The following is a 17,767-nucleotide window of genomic DNA, read 5'->3' as shown; positions in this document are numbered from 1 at the left end:
CTATTTAACTCATTGTTTAGAGACAGATGGGCAAAAGGCACCCTCAAGAAAATAAAACAGTTGAAACTCTGTAATCACCTGCTAGAAAGGTGATTCTAACAGGATTTTTTTTTTGATCAATACAATTTAAAGACAGAAAAACAGCCGTACAGAAAAAGTGACTGACACACCGGATAATCAAGGAAAGGATATCTGTAGTGTAGCTTCTTAATCAGGTCTTCCGGAGTTATAAAAGTCCTATATGTAGTGAGAAAGGCCTCGCAGTACAAAACCAGATCTATCAGAGAGAGAGAAGGAAAACAAACAGAACACAGCAGCAGATTTGAGTTGATGTGCAGCCAGTGTGAGGTAATTACGGCTGACAGCACAGCATCAAAGACAGACTGCATCCCAGCATTCAAAACAACACAGGGAGAGGCTATTGGCAAAGGAATAAACATCACTACTATAAAGTAAGGAAGAAATTGTTCCTGAAATAATACATTGAATCGGGTTTTTTTTTTCATTTAGAGTGATAGGAAACCCTTAAAAAAAGCGTAGCAGTATTTGAAGACACATCAGTGTACCTTTACGGTCTGTTTCTGTAGCATGGACCAGCAGGATGTCTCCTGATCCAGCGCGAACGTCCGGGCCGTCGTCATTCTAAGGAACAGAAACACATGAGGACAAGCGGGAAACAGAGGCGCCCCAGAAGCAAACAGATTTGGAGGTGAATCCGCCTGAGAGCAGCACATGAGAGGTGGGAGTTGATGTGAAGTGATGCAGGCTTGATCAGAGTATATTGCACCTATCCACCACCACCAGCCCTCCCCATCCTGCACCAGCTCCTCTGACGGCGAAGAAAAACTCAGACTTGTGAGCGATAAAATCGCCTCCACTGCAACACGTTTTCTGTAAACCCTATAAACGCCTTCACAAGCATCACTTCTGCTTTGTTTTTATGAGGCTTTCTACTTCCGTTTAAGTAAATCATTGTCGTCACATTAACCTTGCAGAGAGATGTGCACTCCCCCCCCCCCCATATCTGTACATCAGACTGCACCACACAACACAGAGGAGGAGAAGGAGGGGGGAGCACTAGACTGGGAGGTCTGTAGTTTCACAGATGTAACACCAGGGGGCAGCAGTGCAACTCCCAGTCTGATTTCACAGCTGATTCACTGGCAGCAACCTTTACTCCCAGTCAGGCTGTGAGGCCAACTGTGCGTGCTAACACTGCTGTGCGGTTCTGTCTGAGGACACGTCTTAAAAAGGGCCTTCGTACTTCTTGTTTTAGTGTTATCCTGCTCATGATCTCCTTGTGATCAATGAGGGAAAGCTCATCCACGTCTTCCTCGTCGCTTTCGACCAATTCAGAGTTCTTTTGCCTCCTAAAAAAACACACAAATAAAATCCTCCATTAAGGTCAATGGAATCACATCCACCCCAACTATGAAAATAAATATGAAACTACAATCAACATAAATAGTTAAGCAAAATGAAGCTCCTCAAAAACAAAGACTTTGTATGGAACTGCCCCACATCAGGAGATAGAAACGCTGTAAAAAGGGATCTAATGACTCATACATGACATCATTACCAGTAAACTGCAAAGCTTAATTTAGAAAACACCATCTCAAAGCAGGCCGGCGTTTGCATGAGAATGACTCCACCTTTCTTTGGCCAGAGCCTCTTTGCTGTTGCTGGATGCCATATGAGGGGTGGGGTCTTGAAGAGCATCATCAGCTGCAATCGTTTCCTAAAGAGGAGGAGAGGAAGAAAAAAATGAATGCACTTCAGAAAGGTATGCAATGAAGAGGAAAGCTGCAGGGGGGGGGGGGGGGGGGGATAAACCACCAGGAACCCGTGCATCACATTGGTGCAGGGAAGGAACAATACAGGGTGAAAAAAAGTTTTTCCTTATCAAGAGAGAAGAAGAACCAGCAAACAGATTAGTGATGGACCCAGGAACTGGACACTAGGAAGGTAGAAACTGCACAGAACACAAACATTTTGTTCTAAAACTACAACATTCCTGGCTAGCTTATAAAGCAAATTGAAAAGAAAAAAAAGGTTTGGACAAAAAAGTTTTACTATCAAAGCATCAACTCCTAAATATCCCAAACATTATTCAGCAAAAAGGTGTCAAGATACTACAGTGAAGCATCGAAACAGCATCCGTTCTGTGACAAAAACCATCAGAATCGTGAAATTCCTGGAACTGGACACCCAGATCTTTTTTTTTTCCTAGACGACTCAGCCATTTGATATCCCCGAGCCTAAAATAAACGGAGCTGCAGAGATTTCTGATGTTGCATTTCCAGAAGCTTTTAACCTTGACGTCAATGCAAGGCCAGTCTCAACACAGCAGCAATTTCTTTTTCATACGAGTAGGTATTCCAGTCTGTGCTTTTCTAGGCAAAGACCAAACCTGCAGACAAATAAATAAGTAAAAGCATCAAAAATATGCAGTGTTTACATTTTAAGACATACCCTTAAAGTCTCACTCCGATCATCTTTTCATCTATTTTAAAAGCGTTATTATGATGATGTCCATTTTAGCCAAAATCCAAAGAAATCGGTGTCATTTTCTCAGGACATTAGTCTCTGCAGAGCCGCAGTAGTTTAATGTGCCCCTGAGTTGTGGGCGGGACTGTTGATGCGGAGTAAGCCCGCCCCTACTTCCAGTCATCTATTTGTTTAAATGCTCTCCTGCTGGCTTATAGCCTCTCTCACCCCAAATCTAACAATTCTAGCAATTTGGGAGTTTAGGATTACAGGTTACGGTTGAGCTGCGTTCACAGGGAACGCCGTTCGCACTGTAGCGGCGGCCAGTTTCAATGTTCAGTCAATAGTACAGACGCAATCTGAGGTCCTGCGGTGCGATTTCAGCTGCATGGCGCCCAACAGTAGCCGTCCCAGCTACTGTCGGGCGAAGGCGGATACACCCTGAACAGTCTGTTGATGTTATTTTCATGGAGGCAATAATAAAAAAAAAAAAGTTCCCCTGATTTTAAAAGGCCACACGTACATGTCAAAACCTAAAAAAAAACAGGATTTGCATCAGAGGGGGACTTTAAGCTTTATTTTCTTTATGTGTGTCCTCCATCTTCAGCAAAATGTCACAAGAACAATTTTCTTCGGAGTGGGCCTTTAATGCGTCTTCTTGCTGTAACGTAGCAGTAGCTTTGATTGCATACATGACATTTAAAATTGATGCTTCTCCTCAGCTTCTTCCTCACAAATAAAACTGCATCCTATTTTCTTCGTGTATTGACTCTTCAATGAGCAGAGGACTTAACGCGTATGTGTTTATAAGTGTGAAACATCAATGTTGTCCACATTTCTTCCTTTTTATTCCCAGTACGACTTCATGTGGACTAGAAGTGATTTAAAAAAATGCATTTTTAAATTAATTTATACCAGGTTTGAAGTCTCTCTTACATAAACACAAACACAGCATCAGATCGTGCCAACAATGCACCCCCTAAAAATACAACCCAGACACAAAAGATCAGAGAGATGCCACAGATGCATTGTGGGTGCACAGCATAGAGGAGGGAAAAGGGAAAGCCTGCACAGAGACCCCCTTTGGAGCCAGCAGTTAGAACACGGGTTAGTGTTTATCAAAGAGCAGCCAGAGAGACAACAGTCACCAGTCAAAAACAACTAAACACAACAGCAGCACACACTTACAGTCCACCCTGAGAACCCCAGGTCATGCTCGGTCAGGTTTGGCTAAACTGGCATTCCATTTTTAGCGCCGTTCATCCAGGAGATGAATCAATACCGGCTCGCTCAGCGCGACACATGAGTGCGACATGTGGCGGCTGAGCGGGCCTCCCAGCCTCACATCCCTCGCTGCATTGGAATTGATTCATACCCTGAGGTGACGGGACGCCCAAATGGAATTGACCTTTCACCCAGGTGGGTGGGAGGGGGGCAGACAGCTACTTACTCTGAGGGAGAGAGGCAGCTCCCCATTGGCCTGGCTTGACGAGTACAAGTTGACATACTCCCCCTCCCCGCCCTCGTCATTCGCGCTCTCGCTCTACGAGAAAAGAGGGGGGGACACAAACCGAGGCGTGAAGCGGACAGGCGCCTTCACTAAGAGTGCAGCAAATGTCAAAGTGGGACTGAGGCGGAGGAAAAGCAGCTAGCCGAGGTCTGGTATTCTACACAAAGCCGTGCGTGTCCCAGCTGTGCCTTGGTGTGACCACCAGGTGGCACCGGAGTGCACGGTTTGTAAAAGTAACAGTAATTACTGGCAAGAACATGCAGTGCAACATGCTCCACTGGGATTCTTTTAAGACCAATAATCAGACAGCAGACAGTTTGTGGGCCGTGATAATGACAACAAGATGCCACAGAGCAAAATGAGTCACCATATTTTTTATATGAGTAACACAGAAACACCAAAACAGCTGCTATATCTGACTTAGAACTGCTGAGAAGATTTGAGTTTTTTTTGTTTGGTCTTTAAAGAACTATTCGGTTGCTTCCAGCATCTGTCCTTTCAAAAGCTCACCGCTGAGGTGTGAAGAGAGTCAGTGAGAGAAGACTCAGAGGGAAGACAGACAGCCACAGAGCCCACTGAGCCGGCCACGGAACCGATGGGGCCGCCCCCGCTGCCATCCAGAGCGGTGGCATTGGTCAGGGCAACCTGCTCCAAGCTCTGTGATTGGTAGAAAAAGTGAAAGCAGGAAAGGAGGAAAAGTAAAAAAGAATGGAAGGAACTGAGAGATCAGAGCGAAGAAGGCAGACAGAAACAGAACAATAGGAGGTATGATGGAGGAGGAGGAGGAGGAGGAGGAGGAGGAGGAGGAGGAGCGTTCACCTCATTCTTAAACACCTTCATTAAACACCGAACTACGGGAAGTGATGTGCCTGGACATGAAGTTTACCACACACAGACGCAACAGGAAAAAAGCAACAACACACTTTTTGTCATGAGACAACATAGAATAAAACTAATCATTTAAATAAGAGACACAAAAAAAAAGATGTAAAGGATGTTTTAATATGCAAAAACAAAAAAAAGTGACCAGGGGAAGAGATTCGTGCCAGATGAGCTGGATCTCTAACCTGTTACAACCCGTTTCACATACCAGCGCTGTTGCAGCATACCAGCATGGAGCCATGCAGACACAAATCAATGATAAACACTGCGCACGCATACACACATACACAGACACACACAAGGAACACAGATGTTCATGCATGGACTATCACTACCCCCCCCCCCAGTAAGTCAAACTCCAAAAATTTCTAATGAAGCCTGCTTTCCCTAATTCTCCACCAATCCCGGAGACTCAAGGAACTCGGGAATGCAAACATTCCACAATATGGGAGAGGTTTACGGGACAGAGGCGAGTCTGCGCTAAGCATGAGAAATGTGAAAAGAAGCCGTCACTGGAGGATGAAGAAGAGCAGAAAGAGACGATTGGGGGGAAAAAAAGAGGGAAATGTGTTTTCCATCAAGTTCATCTGGCGATGCATTCCTCTTTAGATGTCCTGAGGGAGACCCGCACCATATCTTAGCGTGTCTTTGCACATCATGGGGTCATTGTGGGTCAACTCTCCCAAAAATACCGACGACACAGCTGCTTAGGGTCAGATCAGCCCCATACCGATGATAGCACAGACTGACCACAAACCAATCCATTCACAAGAAAGCCCTAATGGCTGAAACATTCCTTCCTGACCACCAGGAGGTTACATTTATGACCTCACAGGCTTGATAACTTCCTTAGATATTTTAATTGGCTGCAACAAACACACAATGAAGGGCTGTATCTGTGAGCAAAGCTGAAACTCAGGAGAGGGTCAAATAATTCCCTGTCATGTGGAGGAATGCTTCAGTGCAGCAAGTAAACACACACACACAATGGTGGCTGGCCAAGCACTGCGCACACACACACACACACCACTGCACACACTGACGCAAAAGCACACAATATACACCGGTAGGCAGAATTGTTGGAACCATGAAAGAAAAACCCACAATGGACACTGAAATGTCTTTAGACTGATAAATGCAGACATAAATGGAAATGTTACTCAGGAAATTAACCAACAATAACAAAAAAAAATGATTGATTATAATTTTTGTTTGTTAAAACCGTTGGAACAAGTAAGGATAAACTTGAAAAAAAACTGCATCATATCATCTTCTAGCTTGTAATCAGCCGGTCTTCCCATTCAAAAGTGACAATAGTCTCAAAAGGAGAAGTTGTCTCATCCTTAAAGCACTACTTCGGTCAACCTTTTAGGTCTTTTATGGAATGCTCTTTTGAATATGATAATGCCACTTTGAGGCAAAATTGATAAACTGGTGGCGTTTCGTTTCTACAGAGCGACAGCAGGTTTTTTTTTTTTTTTTTAAAGAAAATCACCTGTGAGTTGTGGACAGGACCGTTGGTGCATAGCAACCCCACCCCCCTTCCTCTCCCCAGTGCAGAGCATAGCGGGGAACTTTTCAACGTCACAAATACAATCTTTTACCAAGGGCGTTTGCTCCTGATTCACAACAATTTGAATAAAGGAATACCCAGAAATGCTATATTGAGCTTAATTTTCTTTATACATGTCCTCTATCATCAGGAAAATGCCACAAGAGCATGTTAAAAACACAAAAAAAACTGATTTTAATGAGAGTGGGACTTTAAAGGCTGCAAGAGCACCTTCAAGCTGTTTGATTTGCAGCTTTACATCTTATTATAAAGGTTAAGCACTGCTGGAGAAAAATGGATGATGAGACACATATACCAGACAGCCCAGAACATCATTTAAGCAAATTCAAGCCAAGGTAAAGTACATGCACTGTGGCAAATTTCAGTCCCACTTTATTATGAAAAAATCTGACGTCTTTAAGGTGTCTTGTCTTGAATTTGTAGGATGAATTGAGATAAAAATCACAGGAATATCAAGGCATTCTGGAGAGAAATGAGCTGCCTAGTGGGGAGGACAGTTTGGTCTCAGTTGCAGGTCATAGGTCCTCCAAAAGGATTCTGACCCAAAGCAGACAGATAAAAACACCCAAAAAGTGTGGTTAGGAGTAAAATACCGGGCCGTGTGGTTTTCTTTAAACTCTGCTGAACATCTGTAGAAAGAGATGACAGCTGGAGAAGGCCTTAAAGCCTTAAACGCAGCATTTTGCTTGTAAAGACTGAACTAAAGTAGCTGTTGATAGGCGCAGAAATCCCAGCAGTTAGGGAGAAGAATTTTGAAACGGTTACTATCAACAAGTTACTTTTTTTCTCTTAAAAGACAACTTAAAAGGCTCCATCTGAATTTCATCGATTGGTTTTATTTCTTGTTTATTACTTTTAAAAGTTTCAAGTTTTGGATAAAAAGGTAAAACTAAATAACTCAATCCAAACCTAAAGTGACTTCCTTGACCTTTGTGGGTTTTCCTTTCATTAGCAGATGGTCACCAACAATTATGCCCATGTTTGTATGAAAGAATCCAAATAGAAAATGAAAAAGTAAAAAAAAAAAAAAACAATAACCCTGGAGCCTGAATATACACGGGGTTCGCTAGAGGCACAAATTAAGAGACCACATAAAAACTAAAGTCATAAACTTTCAGGCATAACCTTGTCAGAAACTTCAAAGATGAACACACTGGATCCCACACGGGTCACGGCGGCTCGTGGCACCCACGCCAAAGAGAATGATGGGAGCGATCGTATAGCTGGGTGAGGGGAGGGGCGGAGACTCACCGTGGGTGTGGCCAAAGACGCCTGGCCGTTCAGGTAGGAATTAGAGACGGACATGCTGAGGCCCAGCCCAGAGCCTGCCTCCTCCGTGGCCGCCACAGACGGCGGGAGGTGGCAGGAGAGCGAAGAGGAGGAGGAGGAAGAAGGAGAAGAGGAGTGGGAGGCCTAAGGAAGGAAAATGGGTGGAACCGAAGGTTAAAGAAAGAGGAAGAGAAAAAGAAGAGAAAGAGGGAACAGCTTCATTACAGTAGGAAGAAAACAGCAGATTTATGTCAGATTTAGTTCAGCAGAAAAATAGTGGAAACTGAGGAGATCTCATGTTAAATAAAGAGGAGCTAATGGATATAAATACAACAGAAAGAGGGGAAGTATTCTTCCCATGAAACCTTAATGAGAAGACGTGCATCTGATGCACTGAGGGAACGCAGACCGTTTTCCACACTGATGTCTCCTCGGAGCTTCTACTGTCCTTCGCTTTGAAGGCTTTGCAGAAACCAGGCCAACTAAAACGTGGACCAAACTCAGCCAATATGTTCTGCTTTGGGTTTTCCCTCCCACATTTTTCTTCATCTACACAGCAGCTGGAATTACTTTTTTTTTTTTCAAATCCGTGTAAAGTCGCCAAAGCATGTAAGCCTTTAACACGGGTTTATGCAGGGGCAAACAGGCTTATTCCACTGGGCCACGAGCTCATCAAATCCAAAACATGGAGCCAGATTAGGAATCATGGCTGCGGCACAGATAAGCACAGAGTGACTGTTGATTCAGATAAAATAATGACCACAAAATAGATGTGGTGGCAAAAAGAGGACAAAAGACAGGAGGGGTGGCCTGGGTATGCTGCAACTCGGCCAGAAAGGCTATTTTTTCATAGGATAGGAGACAGCATTATACCCCGGAGAGGAGCATCATCACTCACCGCCACAGAAGTGCTGTTCTCAATATGACTGCAAAGCTTCAGGCCAGCCACAGATCACAGTCACCTGTTTGTCAGACCTTTTGTGAGCCTGTATGTTTCTAAAAAGGACAGCTATGGAGAAAATGTTGAAAGACTCATCTGTGTCACAAGGACCGTGTGATACGGTGAACCTGAAGTGCAAATCACACCAACGAAAACATTAAAGATCAAGACAATAAAAAAAAAAGCAAACCAAATGATAAAGAAACAGGATTACCTTCTAAAAACCAAGACGGAAGTTCCAGAAACCAAAACAAAATTCCAAAAAAAATTCAAAATGAAATGTTAAAAAATGAAACACAATAAGAAACAGGAAAAGGTAGATATTGTGGAGCATTGCTGATTGGTGAAGACGTTTGAGCATTTTCCAAAGTACCTACCTTTATCGGTTTCAATTTTTCATTTTTTAACATTTCACTTTGATTTCTGGAAATTACTTTTGTTTTTCGAAACATTCCATTTATTCCCCCTTTAATTTCCTGGAATTGTGTTTTGGTTTCTGGAATTGGATTATTTGTTTTGCTTTTTTTAATTGTTGTGATCTTTAATATGGTTTTGCATCAAAGGGATTTGTTGGTGCGATTTGAACTTCAGGGCCACCGTAGTGTAGAGACAGATTGATGGTCTTTACAGATGCACAAAGTTAAGCTAAACCACAAATATGTACCAAGACGTTTTTGTGCCAATCACAGTGAAAGTGTGGCTTTAAACTTGATGTGATTTGCAGTGACCTCCTCTACTCTCTCCCCATCCATTGACTCACTGACAGACAGTTGTCTCAATTAACCTAGACGCCACCCCAGATTAAGATAGGTGCACTGGATCTGATGTGGGGGCTGATAAAGCCTGGTTTTTATCTGCCTCTAACAAGAAAACACAAACAGAGAGATAGAGAGAGGGGGGGTTGAAAAGGTGAGGAGATAACAAGACAGACAAAGCACCGAGAGAAAAAGGAGGAGAACTGCAGCGGAAATGCCCTTTAGGTGCAGTCCGGATCACACTTTGCATTCCTAAATACTCGTTCTTTGACCGGGAAAAGGTAAAGACGGCGTGTTTTCCTGACGCCATCAGAATGAACACTTGATTGGGAATTTCTCTTCCACAACTTTACAGGTTCAAACAAGCAAATCCAGACGTTTTTCAATGCGGCTTACGTGGCACTTTGTTGGATATAGTGCATAAAAACCAGACTCCTTTCATCAATGAATGTCAACTCAAATGGCAGCATTTAAAGGGGCTTTCCTTACCAGCTGTCTTTGTTTTGGTGGCAAAGCTGGAGGCAGCACAGGCTCCTGAACCGAGTCAGTGCTGCTGAAAGAGTCATTGAAGCCACAGACCTCCTGGAAACGCTTGTTGCGCTGCTCGTATATGCTTTCACTCTGAGGCATCTGGTAGAAAACCGAGGGCTGCGGCTCCGAGTAGTCCTCTACAAACTGCATGTACTGAAGGACTGGAGAAAGAAGGAATATAAAGCAGATGAAGTTTCAATTCTTCGTACTGACAGCTTTTAAACAACAAAAACAAAAAAACCCCAGTACCAACTATAGTTCCGTGCAAGACGGTGGTCCCTCAAAGGGAAATGAAAATTTGTGGCCAAAGCCGAACAGAAATGAAAACGCTAGGCTGAATACTGAATAGTTACTGGATCTCAAAAATGGATGTTGAATTTTTCTTTATTTTTTTAAATATTATAAAAAATAAAGTAAATGTTTATTTCATGTAATTGTATCATTCCAGTAGCCTTCCAAGTAAGTATGTCTGTGCTTTTCATTTATATTAGGATAATTCCAACAGTAGAAACTCTAAAAGATAGGCAAATAATGCAAACTGTTGATCGATAGTTCCACATTTGCAGCAAACTGCAGTGCTTTTGTTGCTTTTAACCACTAACTATATGAGAACTGGACTGACTGAGTGTCACTTCATCCATAGAGAATGGAATTCCAACTAAATAAAGTCAATTCAGTTGCCATTTTTTTCCGCATCACAGATGTTGTCATGTTGGAACCAGAAATCGTCAGTAAGCCGTGATTGGTCCGAGTCGTCTGAGTCAACATTTCTATGGCAACCATTCTCACCTATCAGGAGTGAGTTTATTGGAAGTCTACGCCCCTACCACTTGAAAGCAGAAAAAATATATTTTGAAGAAAAAATCTGGATCCTCTTAAATAAGGTAGGAAAGCAAGAATGGTCATTCTAACCAATAGAATAACTGAGTAATAGTTGTTTCTTTCTCAGTAGAAGTCTATGGCATTCTGGCTCCTTGGAGTCAGCAGGCACTTCCTGTTTGGAACGCTAGGGGGAGGGGTCACTCGGTCCAGTTCTCATATACAGTCAATGCTCTCATATCACCTTAGAAAACCTCCAAACTGCTAACATTTTAAGGAAGGCAGGAGAGAATTGATGCTCATTGATCAAACTTTGATTGCGTCATTGCATCACACGCCACTAATCGCCCTAAATGTAATACACTCCCGTCGATGACATCAAGTGGCTTTTTCTTTGTAATATTCAGCCCAATACATTTGGTTGCTGAATATTCGGTGCATTCCAAGTCCCCCGCAATAATAAAGTTCACCTTTCACGGTCTTGCTGTCTTTTGTGTAACTTTTAGTGAACGTTTTAAAAACGCATCCAGATTGCCCGTAGACTATTGCCAATCAATTTCCTCCGTGCCGTGTCGCCTGTATAGAATGCATTCCATATAAACCTTGAATCGCAAGATCTTTGTTTTTATTTTTAATACTGGACTTATTTTTCTACGAAAGGTTTTAACTTTGAGACTGCAAACAAGACAGAAAAGTGTAAAAATGTTCATGTTTGTCTGAGAAATGAGTAAAGTGAGGACTTTTACAGCCTTAAAACATCTAGAATTGCTGTAAGAAAAAAAGCTGACTTTACAGATTTCTACTATCGCTGGTTATTTTTAGAACTCAACTCCCGCGATGAATATGACACCTCTAGACACCTCATTTGGAGGTTTTCTGTGAAGTTGAGGCAGCAGTGGATAACAGTTCCGTCTTCCCCAGATGCAGCCAGAGCCTTGCTGCAATTGTCATCATGTTAGTACAGATGACCAAGCTGTTCCAAAGAAACAGGTTGAGGTGTTTCAACAGCCAGGAAGGGCTGACTGTATGAATGACATAATGCTGGAGCTGGTGAGGAGGAAATGACCAAATATTGCCCTCTGCGCCCCCGAAGCCAGAACCATTGTGGCACATCCTCGGAATCACTTCCCGTCTATTGAATAATTCCCTGACTGAAGCTTTGCCGTATTGAGCTGATGACGAAATGCTCCTTTCCTTTCCTCCACTCAAATTTCTGCATCGCTCTTTGTTTCCTGCTCCCCTGCCCTTCATTCATCTCATTTAAAGGGTCTTTCCCTCCCCCCTTACGTCTCCAGCCCCACCTTTCCCCCTTTCTTACTGTGCTTGCTTTTCTTCTCCGGCAGCGGCGGTGGGCTGGTGGGAACATCTGCATTCTCACTGGCAACATACTGGGAGACAAACACGCCTCCGTTAGTCTGGGGCATGGGTGAGATGGGGGTGAAGAGGGGGAACGGGGGTGTGGGGTGGAGCTCTTCCTCCGACAGGTTGTCATATTGGGACGGATACCGCTCGTACGGCACCCTGCTCCCTCCGTCAGAGGAGGAGAAGGACGACGTTTGGGTGCTGCGGCGCTTTTTCAAGGGCAGGGCTGGGGGAGCGCTGATCCGCGAAGACTGTAGGGGGTTAGTGTGATTAGGCTGGGGGGTCCAATATTCACACTGCTGGGGTGCAGGAGCGCTAAAGCGGGGATGGGAGGGATGCTGTCCGGGAACAGGGGACGAGGATTCGCTGTGAGACTCAGGCAGGGGGCTGAGGCAGCCCCCTACTGGGATTGGAGGGAGATTATCCCCGACAGACAAGTCCTGGTGAAGAAAGTCATAATCCGGGTCATAGCTCTCTGTGTTATCTAAAAAAAAAAGGAGAGAAAAAAAAAATTATGATCATGTTCTCAAGCTAAACCATTATCTAAGATGATCCGTCTAGAAACATTTTTCTTCCTCAATTGTTCATCAACGAACAGCAAATTAACAGACGAAAAGAACAAAAAAAACCTCATTTATAATTGTAAATTAGTTACTCCTCAAACCTGTTTATATGCGCAATAAATGTCCAATCATAATAAACCCTGATCATAATAAACCCTGATAAACCCAATAATTAACCCTGATATGTTTGAAGAATGTGAGGACTCCATAAAACCATGACGATTTCCATTTAAACCAGTTTGCTTCAAAGCTGTACAGCTAAACAGGTTTTATGTTTTTTTTCGCCATAAATATGAGCTTTTTCCTCCTAAAGAATTGTTTGTTTTCTTTAAATGACTTATTAAAAAAAGATAAGGACTTCTATACATCAGTGAATTCTTACCAAGCGTCTCACAGCTGGTGTTTCGAGAGCACTGCCCGCTGTCATGCTCCATGGAGGACAGCTGTTCATCAGACTTGCTGAGTTTTCCCATACTGCTGCACGGAGACAGACGAGGAGAGTCTCCACCGTAGGAATGGCTCCCCCCGGAGAAACGCCGCTGGTGGAACTCCTGCTCATACCCCTACAGGAACACAGGAAGTGTAACATCTTCTCGCCGTTCGTTGCAGCGACATACACCGCAAAGTTCGTGTCTTACCGGTCTGTGGTCGTTGCATGGCAAGCTGGAGCCGCGGGTCATTGGAGCAACCACTGCCACGGGCGTTGGCGAAGCGGCCGACTGGCGCTTCTTGGGAGGAAGAGCTGGGGGTGGGCTGTCACAGACAAAAGGCACACAAACGGAACTGTAACAAAAGGCGCTAAAACCACAACAACAATGGCCAACCGGTGTTTAAATCAGCAAAGTTAACCAGGCAAGAACGAAAAACAGCCACTTCACATGTACGCACACAAAGGCCCACTTTAAAACATGAACATTAGCCCTCCGGCAGCACAGCCAGGTGAAACTGAGGGCGTTTCATGTTAGCCTCTGTCTGCGATGAGATGACTTCATCCCACCTGTCAAACCGAAACACTCTAAGGGAGTCAATTTTAGGATTGGGGGGCAGGAGCGAACTCAAGCGACCACGATATGAAGACTTGCGAAATGACACGTCGTAGGTCAGTCACACACAGTCATGCACTCGACCACCCCTGATTGGATGATGGGCTCTCCAGGAAACAAGGACACAAACATTGGAAGGGGGGATGCAAACATGCAAGTCGACAGCTTTCATCCAATTCAGAAGCTTCATGGGGTTCGAGGGTGGGATGTTATTATGGAACTGGATGAACCCATGGGCTGACATACTTCTCCTTCTGAGAGGGTCTCCTTTGGCCAGCGTCAGCATTCAACTGCGCTCTGCTCCCAGAATCCAAAGGGAGACCAGGGATGAAAGAGACACATCACAAAGAGTGAGGAAGGAGGAAGAGCAACAGACAAAATGATCACGATTTTAAACCTCAAGTGTGATAAAGCCAAAATAATAAAGATCGGAAAAAAGATTAAAGACCCACTCTGATGAAAATTGTGTTTATGAAGTTTTTAACATGACATATATTAATAAAAGTAAGCGTAAAATTCCCAGTTCTGATTATTTATTTATTCAAAACTTATTTATTCTATGCTGTAAAATACGCTGGACAGTCCACAAACTCCATGCTCCACTCCATTCTGATGCATCCACCTGCAGACTAGATTAATGTACGTCTTTGTTTTTCTCCTCTGAGCTGGCATTTGGCTCCAAAGTATAGATCTGAATGGCTCTGATATTGCTAGTTATTTTTTTTTTTCCACCGGTGATGTTAGGTCGGGGTTGAGAAGGGCTTTAAGTTGGCAGAAGAACACGTAGACAGAACTACTTCTGCTCTGCAGAAACTATGCTCAAGAAAACAAAGCAGGGTTTTTTTGTTTTTGGCCAAAAACAGCATATTCAAAATATAAAAGACCGCTTGGAATGCTTCTAAAATAGATCAAAGACGATCAGTGTGGGTCTTTAAACAGAATTTTGCGTACGTTCTCTTAGACGTTTTTTTTTTGTGTGTGAACGAAATAAATGAAGGACCAACTCATGTGAGCACAACAGAAAGTAAAAAAAAAAGGGAAATCATGAATCCAGTCATTTCCTAAAAAGTTCCAAAAGTCCCCCAGAAAATGGACATGACTCCTAAGCACTGTGGGTAATCTTTCATTGAAGCTGCCTCCTAACTGAAACATTTGATAAACCACCTGAATCCACAAGTTTAGACTTCCGAAACGAGAACATGCAAAGAAAATGTGTAATATTTCTTCTCCACAATTCAACATCCTCACCTAAGCTCGGCAATTTTGGCTTCTGGAAGCGGGGGTTTGGGAGGGGCCACATCCTCATCTGCCAATTCAGGGGCAGACTCTGCAGGAGAAGCAGCTGGTGCTGCCTTCTTTGAGACTTCCTGCTCCCGATCTATTAGATGCGTCTCCGATGACACACTGTTGTGCACACAAAGCAGAGAGAGCGAGTTAATTAACTGCTCTGATTGAGTCTGCTCATCCCAGCATGCTTTGCTCTAACCTCTCCGCTGGGGCAACAGGTGGTGCCGGTTTGTTAGGGGTGGTGGGCGATGGCTGCTCCTGTTTCTCTATGGTCAGCTTCACCAGCTCCTATTTTTGAGACAGACACAGGCAGCTTCAGCCTTCTGAATGAATGCGACACAGATTGATGTTAACACGTCCTACAGGCTCTCTGGCAGGGAAAGGCCCACCTTGACTCCATCCAGCACTGCCTTGATGACACTGGTGACAGCTGCCACGTTCTCCTTGTCCTCCAAGTCGATGCCGTCCAGCATGACCTGGTCGGCCCAACGGATGAGGTTGCCCAAACTCTGGTAGACGCGGCTGTGGCAGGAAGTCAGCGCCGTACTATTGACGAGAGGGGAGACATCAATAAACAGGACGCTATTAAAACAATTGTAAGACAAAATGTGGCGAGATTGATTGACTGATTTAAAGCATTGTAGTCAATACAATAAAAAATTAAAATGCATAGATAGAAAAAAAACCACACACACTTGAGTCACATTTGCTTGATTAAATGTAGTGATCATAAACTAAAGTCAAGTAGAGCTTGATTTATTGCTTAAAAAGGAGTGGGAAGAAGTGATCTTATATAATAGCGAGTCAATTCTTTTTATAGTTTTACATAGATTTTGTAATCCGGTTCTGATGCGTTAGATTCTTTTCAAGTTACAAAATCAAGTGAATATTAATGATTGATTATCTTCAGAAAGCATTCATTCATGATTTCAGTAAACAGTAACTGTAACTTACATGAGATCAAGTGTGGAGAAAAGAAATGGATCAAATTAAAATTAATGCAAGATAAAGAAACAATTAAAACTGATGACGATTAAAGACAGGAAGCACTGTTTGTTAGTGGTGGATATTGTGCATGTAAGAACGTTGGAAATTTTGTTTGCGGTCTCTAAAAGTAGTTTGAGAGTGCATTCCATTTTTAAAAGAAGAGAGGAACATTATATCATAATAGGAGTGGTATTTTTATGTTTGAATTAAGCAGATAAAAAACTAATGTAAAATGGAGATGTCCTTCTGTTTTGGAACAAACTTTAGGAATATTTTGGTTAAATGTTTTATAGTAGTAAATACTGCGAAAACGTTTCGGCTATTGTTGAAAAGTCAAATAAGTGTGAGATACAAGCCAAATGAATGTGTGTATTAGCAAATATGCATGTTTTTGTGAATAGGCGTAGTATTTTTATTATATGTATGTGGCATAATTGTTACATTGATAATTCGGCTCTGTTGTTGCATGAACTGTAACCTTATTTTTTATGTTTATCGACAAACATAATGCTTCAGTCCCTTTTTTATGATTCCTATTTATGATTAAATAGGAAAGTGAAGTAGTGAAGTAGTGAACTGTGACGTTTTAAAGACCCACTCGGATTAGAAATTGTATTTCTGGTGTTTTTAGAAGGCTCTTGTTGCATTTTTCTGATGCATTGTTGCATTTTCTGATTTTTCGGCACCAGTAATGTTAGGTTGGGGGTGGTAGGGGTTGCTCTGCTCTTGGTCTTGCTCACAACTACTACACTGATTTTGGAAGTATTTTTTTATTTTTATTTTTTTAACTGAAAGTGACCAGAGAAGTTTTAGCCCACTGGATAGAATAGCTTTGCTGTCCGGACGCTCTCCCACTAGGCCACTGAGCTGGTAACACGGACAGCAGAAATGCACAGCTACAACGGTAGAGGTTAATATAAGCTCCCTTGCGCTAACAATAGAGAGTCTAAGCACTCGAGGAAGTGGGGTGTTGTTTCTCCCAGTAGCTGAGGGTACATTCAGACCTTAACACTAAGGTGTGGCAAAGGCCTGTATCAACATGCTGCAGCTGATTCACACACAGGGGGAATATCTTTCCACCGTCTCCACAGGGCTTAGCTCTAAAGTGAGTGGAAGACAGCTGAAGCTCTGGGAATTAGAAGGACTCTGTAGATGGAGACGCACAAGTTGTAATGCAGTTCAATGGGTAAACGGGTTCTAGTACGGTAATAGTAGGTGGCAGCTTTGTGTGCCGAGTCAGAATCCCCACGGTTTGTGGTTCGGCAGAGCTCAAATAGGATTTTTTTTTATCAGCCATCATTGCAATGTGAAGAGACAGCATTCAAGCTTTTACCAATATTGGTTTAAGTTGCTTCAAAGAAGTGTTTGTTGAGCAAATTGCTTTTGACACTCAACAGTTACCTTTTGGCAAAAAAAAAAAAAAAACCTTATAGGTGGGTTGCAAAATATTTACCCTGCAGCCACATTTTTTTCTATTTCTGCCTTTCATCCTAAAGCTGGAGCAAAAACCTAAACTTCTATGCGGAGCTAAGGTCACATCCTTAGAGACGAATGCAGTGATAATCCATCAAACGAATCAAATAAACACACGGCTGAGAGACACAGAATCTGTCACCTCTAACCTCCACACCTCCATCTGAACCGATGGATGAGGGGAAAGGCTCAAAGACAAAGGTGGAGGAATTCCAGAGTATCCTGACAGTCCAAATAAACGGCAGCTGCGCTTACTTTCACAGAACGGGTTTAACTGAAAGATTGG

At 43.1% G+C, this 17,767-nt stretch overlaps 1 protein-coding gene across 7 annotated transcripts in view; it reads right to left on the bottom strand.

Moving 5' to 3' along the window:
* Nucleotides 1-17,767, bottom strand: part of LOC101158464 (rap guanine nucleotide exchange factor 1) — a 43,763-nt gene that overhangs the window by 6,070 nt on the left and 19,926 nt on the right. The window contains exons 4-18 of one of the 7 annotated variants that reach the window (XM_023961164.1): nucleotides 15,411-15,567; nucleotides 15,221-15,309; nucleotides 14,983-15,138; nucleotides 13,981-14,031; nucleotides 13,330-13,444; nucleotides 13,074-13,254; nucleotides 12,085-12,612; nucleotides 9,906-10,108; nucleotides 7,704-7,865; nucleotides 4,508-4,654; nucleotides 3,938-4,030; nucleotides 1,653-1,738; nucleotides 1,265-1,370; nucleotides 567-642; nucleotides 193-277 (exon numbers count right to left, since the gene is read on the bottom strand). In XM_023961164.1, coding sequence (XP_023816932.1) covers nucleotides 193-277; nucleotides 567-642; nucleotides 1,265-1,370; nucleotides 1,653-1,738; nucleotides 3,938-4,030; nucleotides 4,508-4,654; nucleotides 7,704-7,865; nucleotides 9,906-10,108; nucleotides 12,085-12,612; nucleotides 13,074-13,254; nucleotides 13,330-13,444; nucleotides 13,981-14,031; nucleotides 14,983-15,138; nucleotides 15,221-15,309; nucleotides 15,411-15,567 — 2,235 coding nt within the window. The remainder of the gene's footprint in view (nucleotides 1-192; nucleotides 278-566; nucleotides 643-1,264; nucleotides 1,371-1,652; nucleotides 1,739-3,937; nucleotides 4,031-4,507; nucleotides 4,655-7,703; nucleotides 7,866-9,905; nucleotides 10,109-12,084; nucleotides 12,613-13,073; nucleotides 13,255-13,329; nucleotides 13,445-13,980; nucleotides 14,032-14,982; nucleotides 15,139-15,220; nucleotides 15,310-15,410; nucleotides 15,568-17,767) is intronic. The other 6 variants (XM_023961166.1, XM_023961165.1, XM_023961167.1 and 3 more) reach the window with 6 other exon arrangements.

Source organism: Oryzias latipes, chromosome 12, assembly GCF_002234675.1.
Source record: "Oryzias latipes chromosome 12, ASM223467v1".
In the NCBI taxonomy this organism is placed as follows: Eukaryota; Metazoa; Chordata; class Actinopteri; order Beloniformes; family Adrianichthyidae; genus Oryzias; species Oryzias latipes.
Note: the sequence above shows the minus strand (reverse complement) of the source record. Positions and strands in the feature narration are given on the sequence as shown.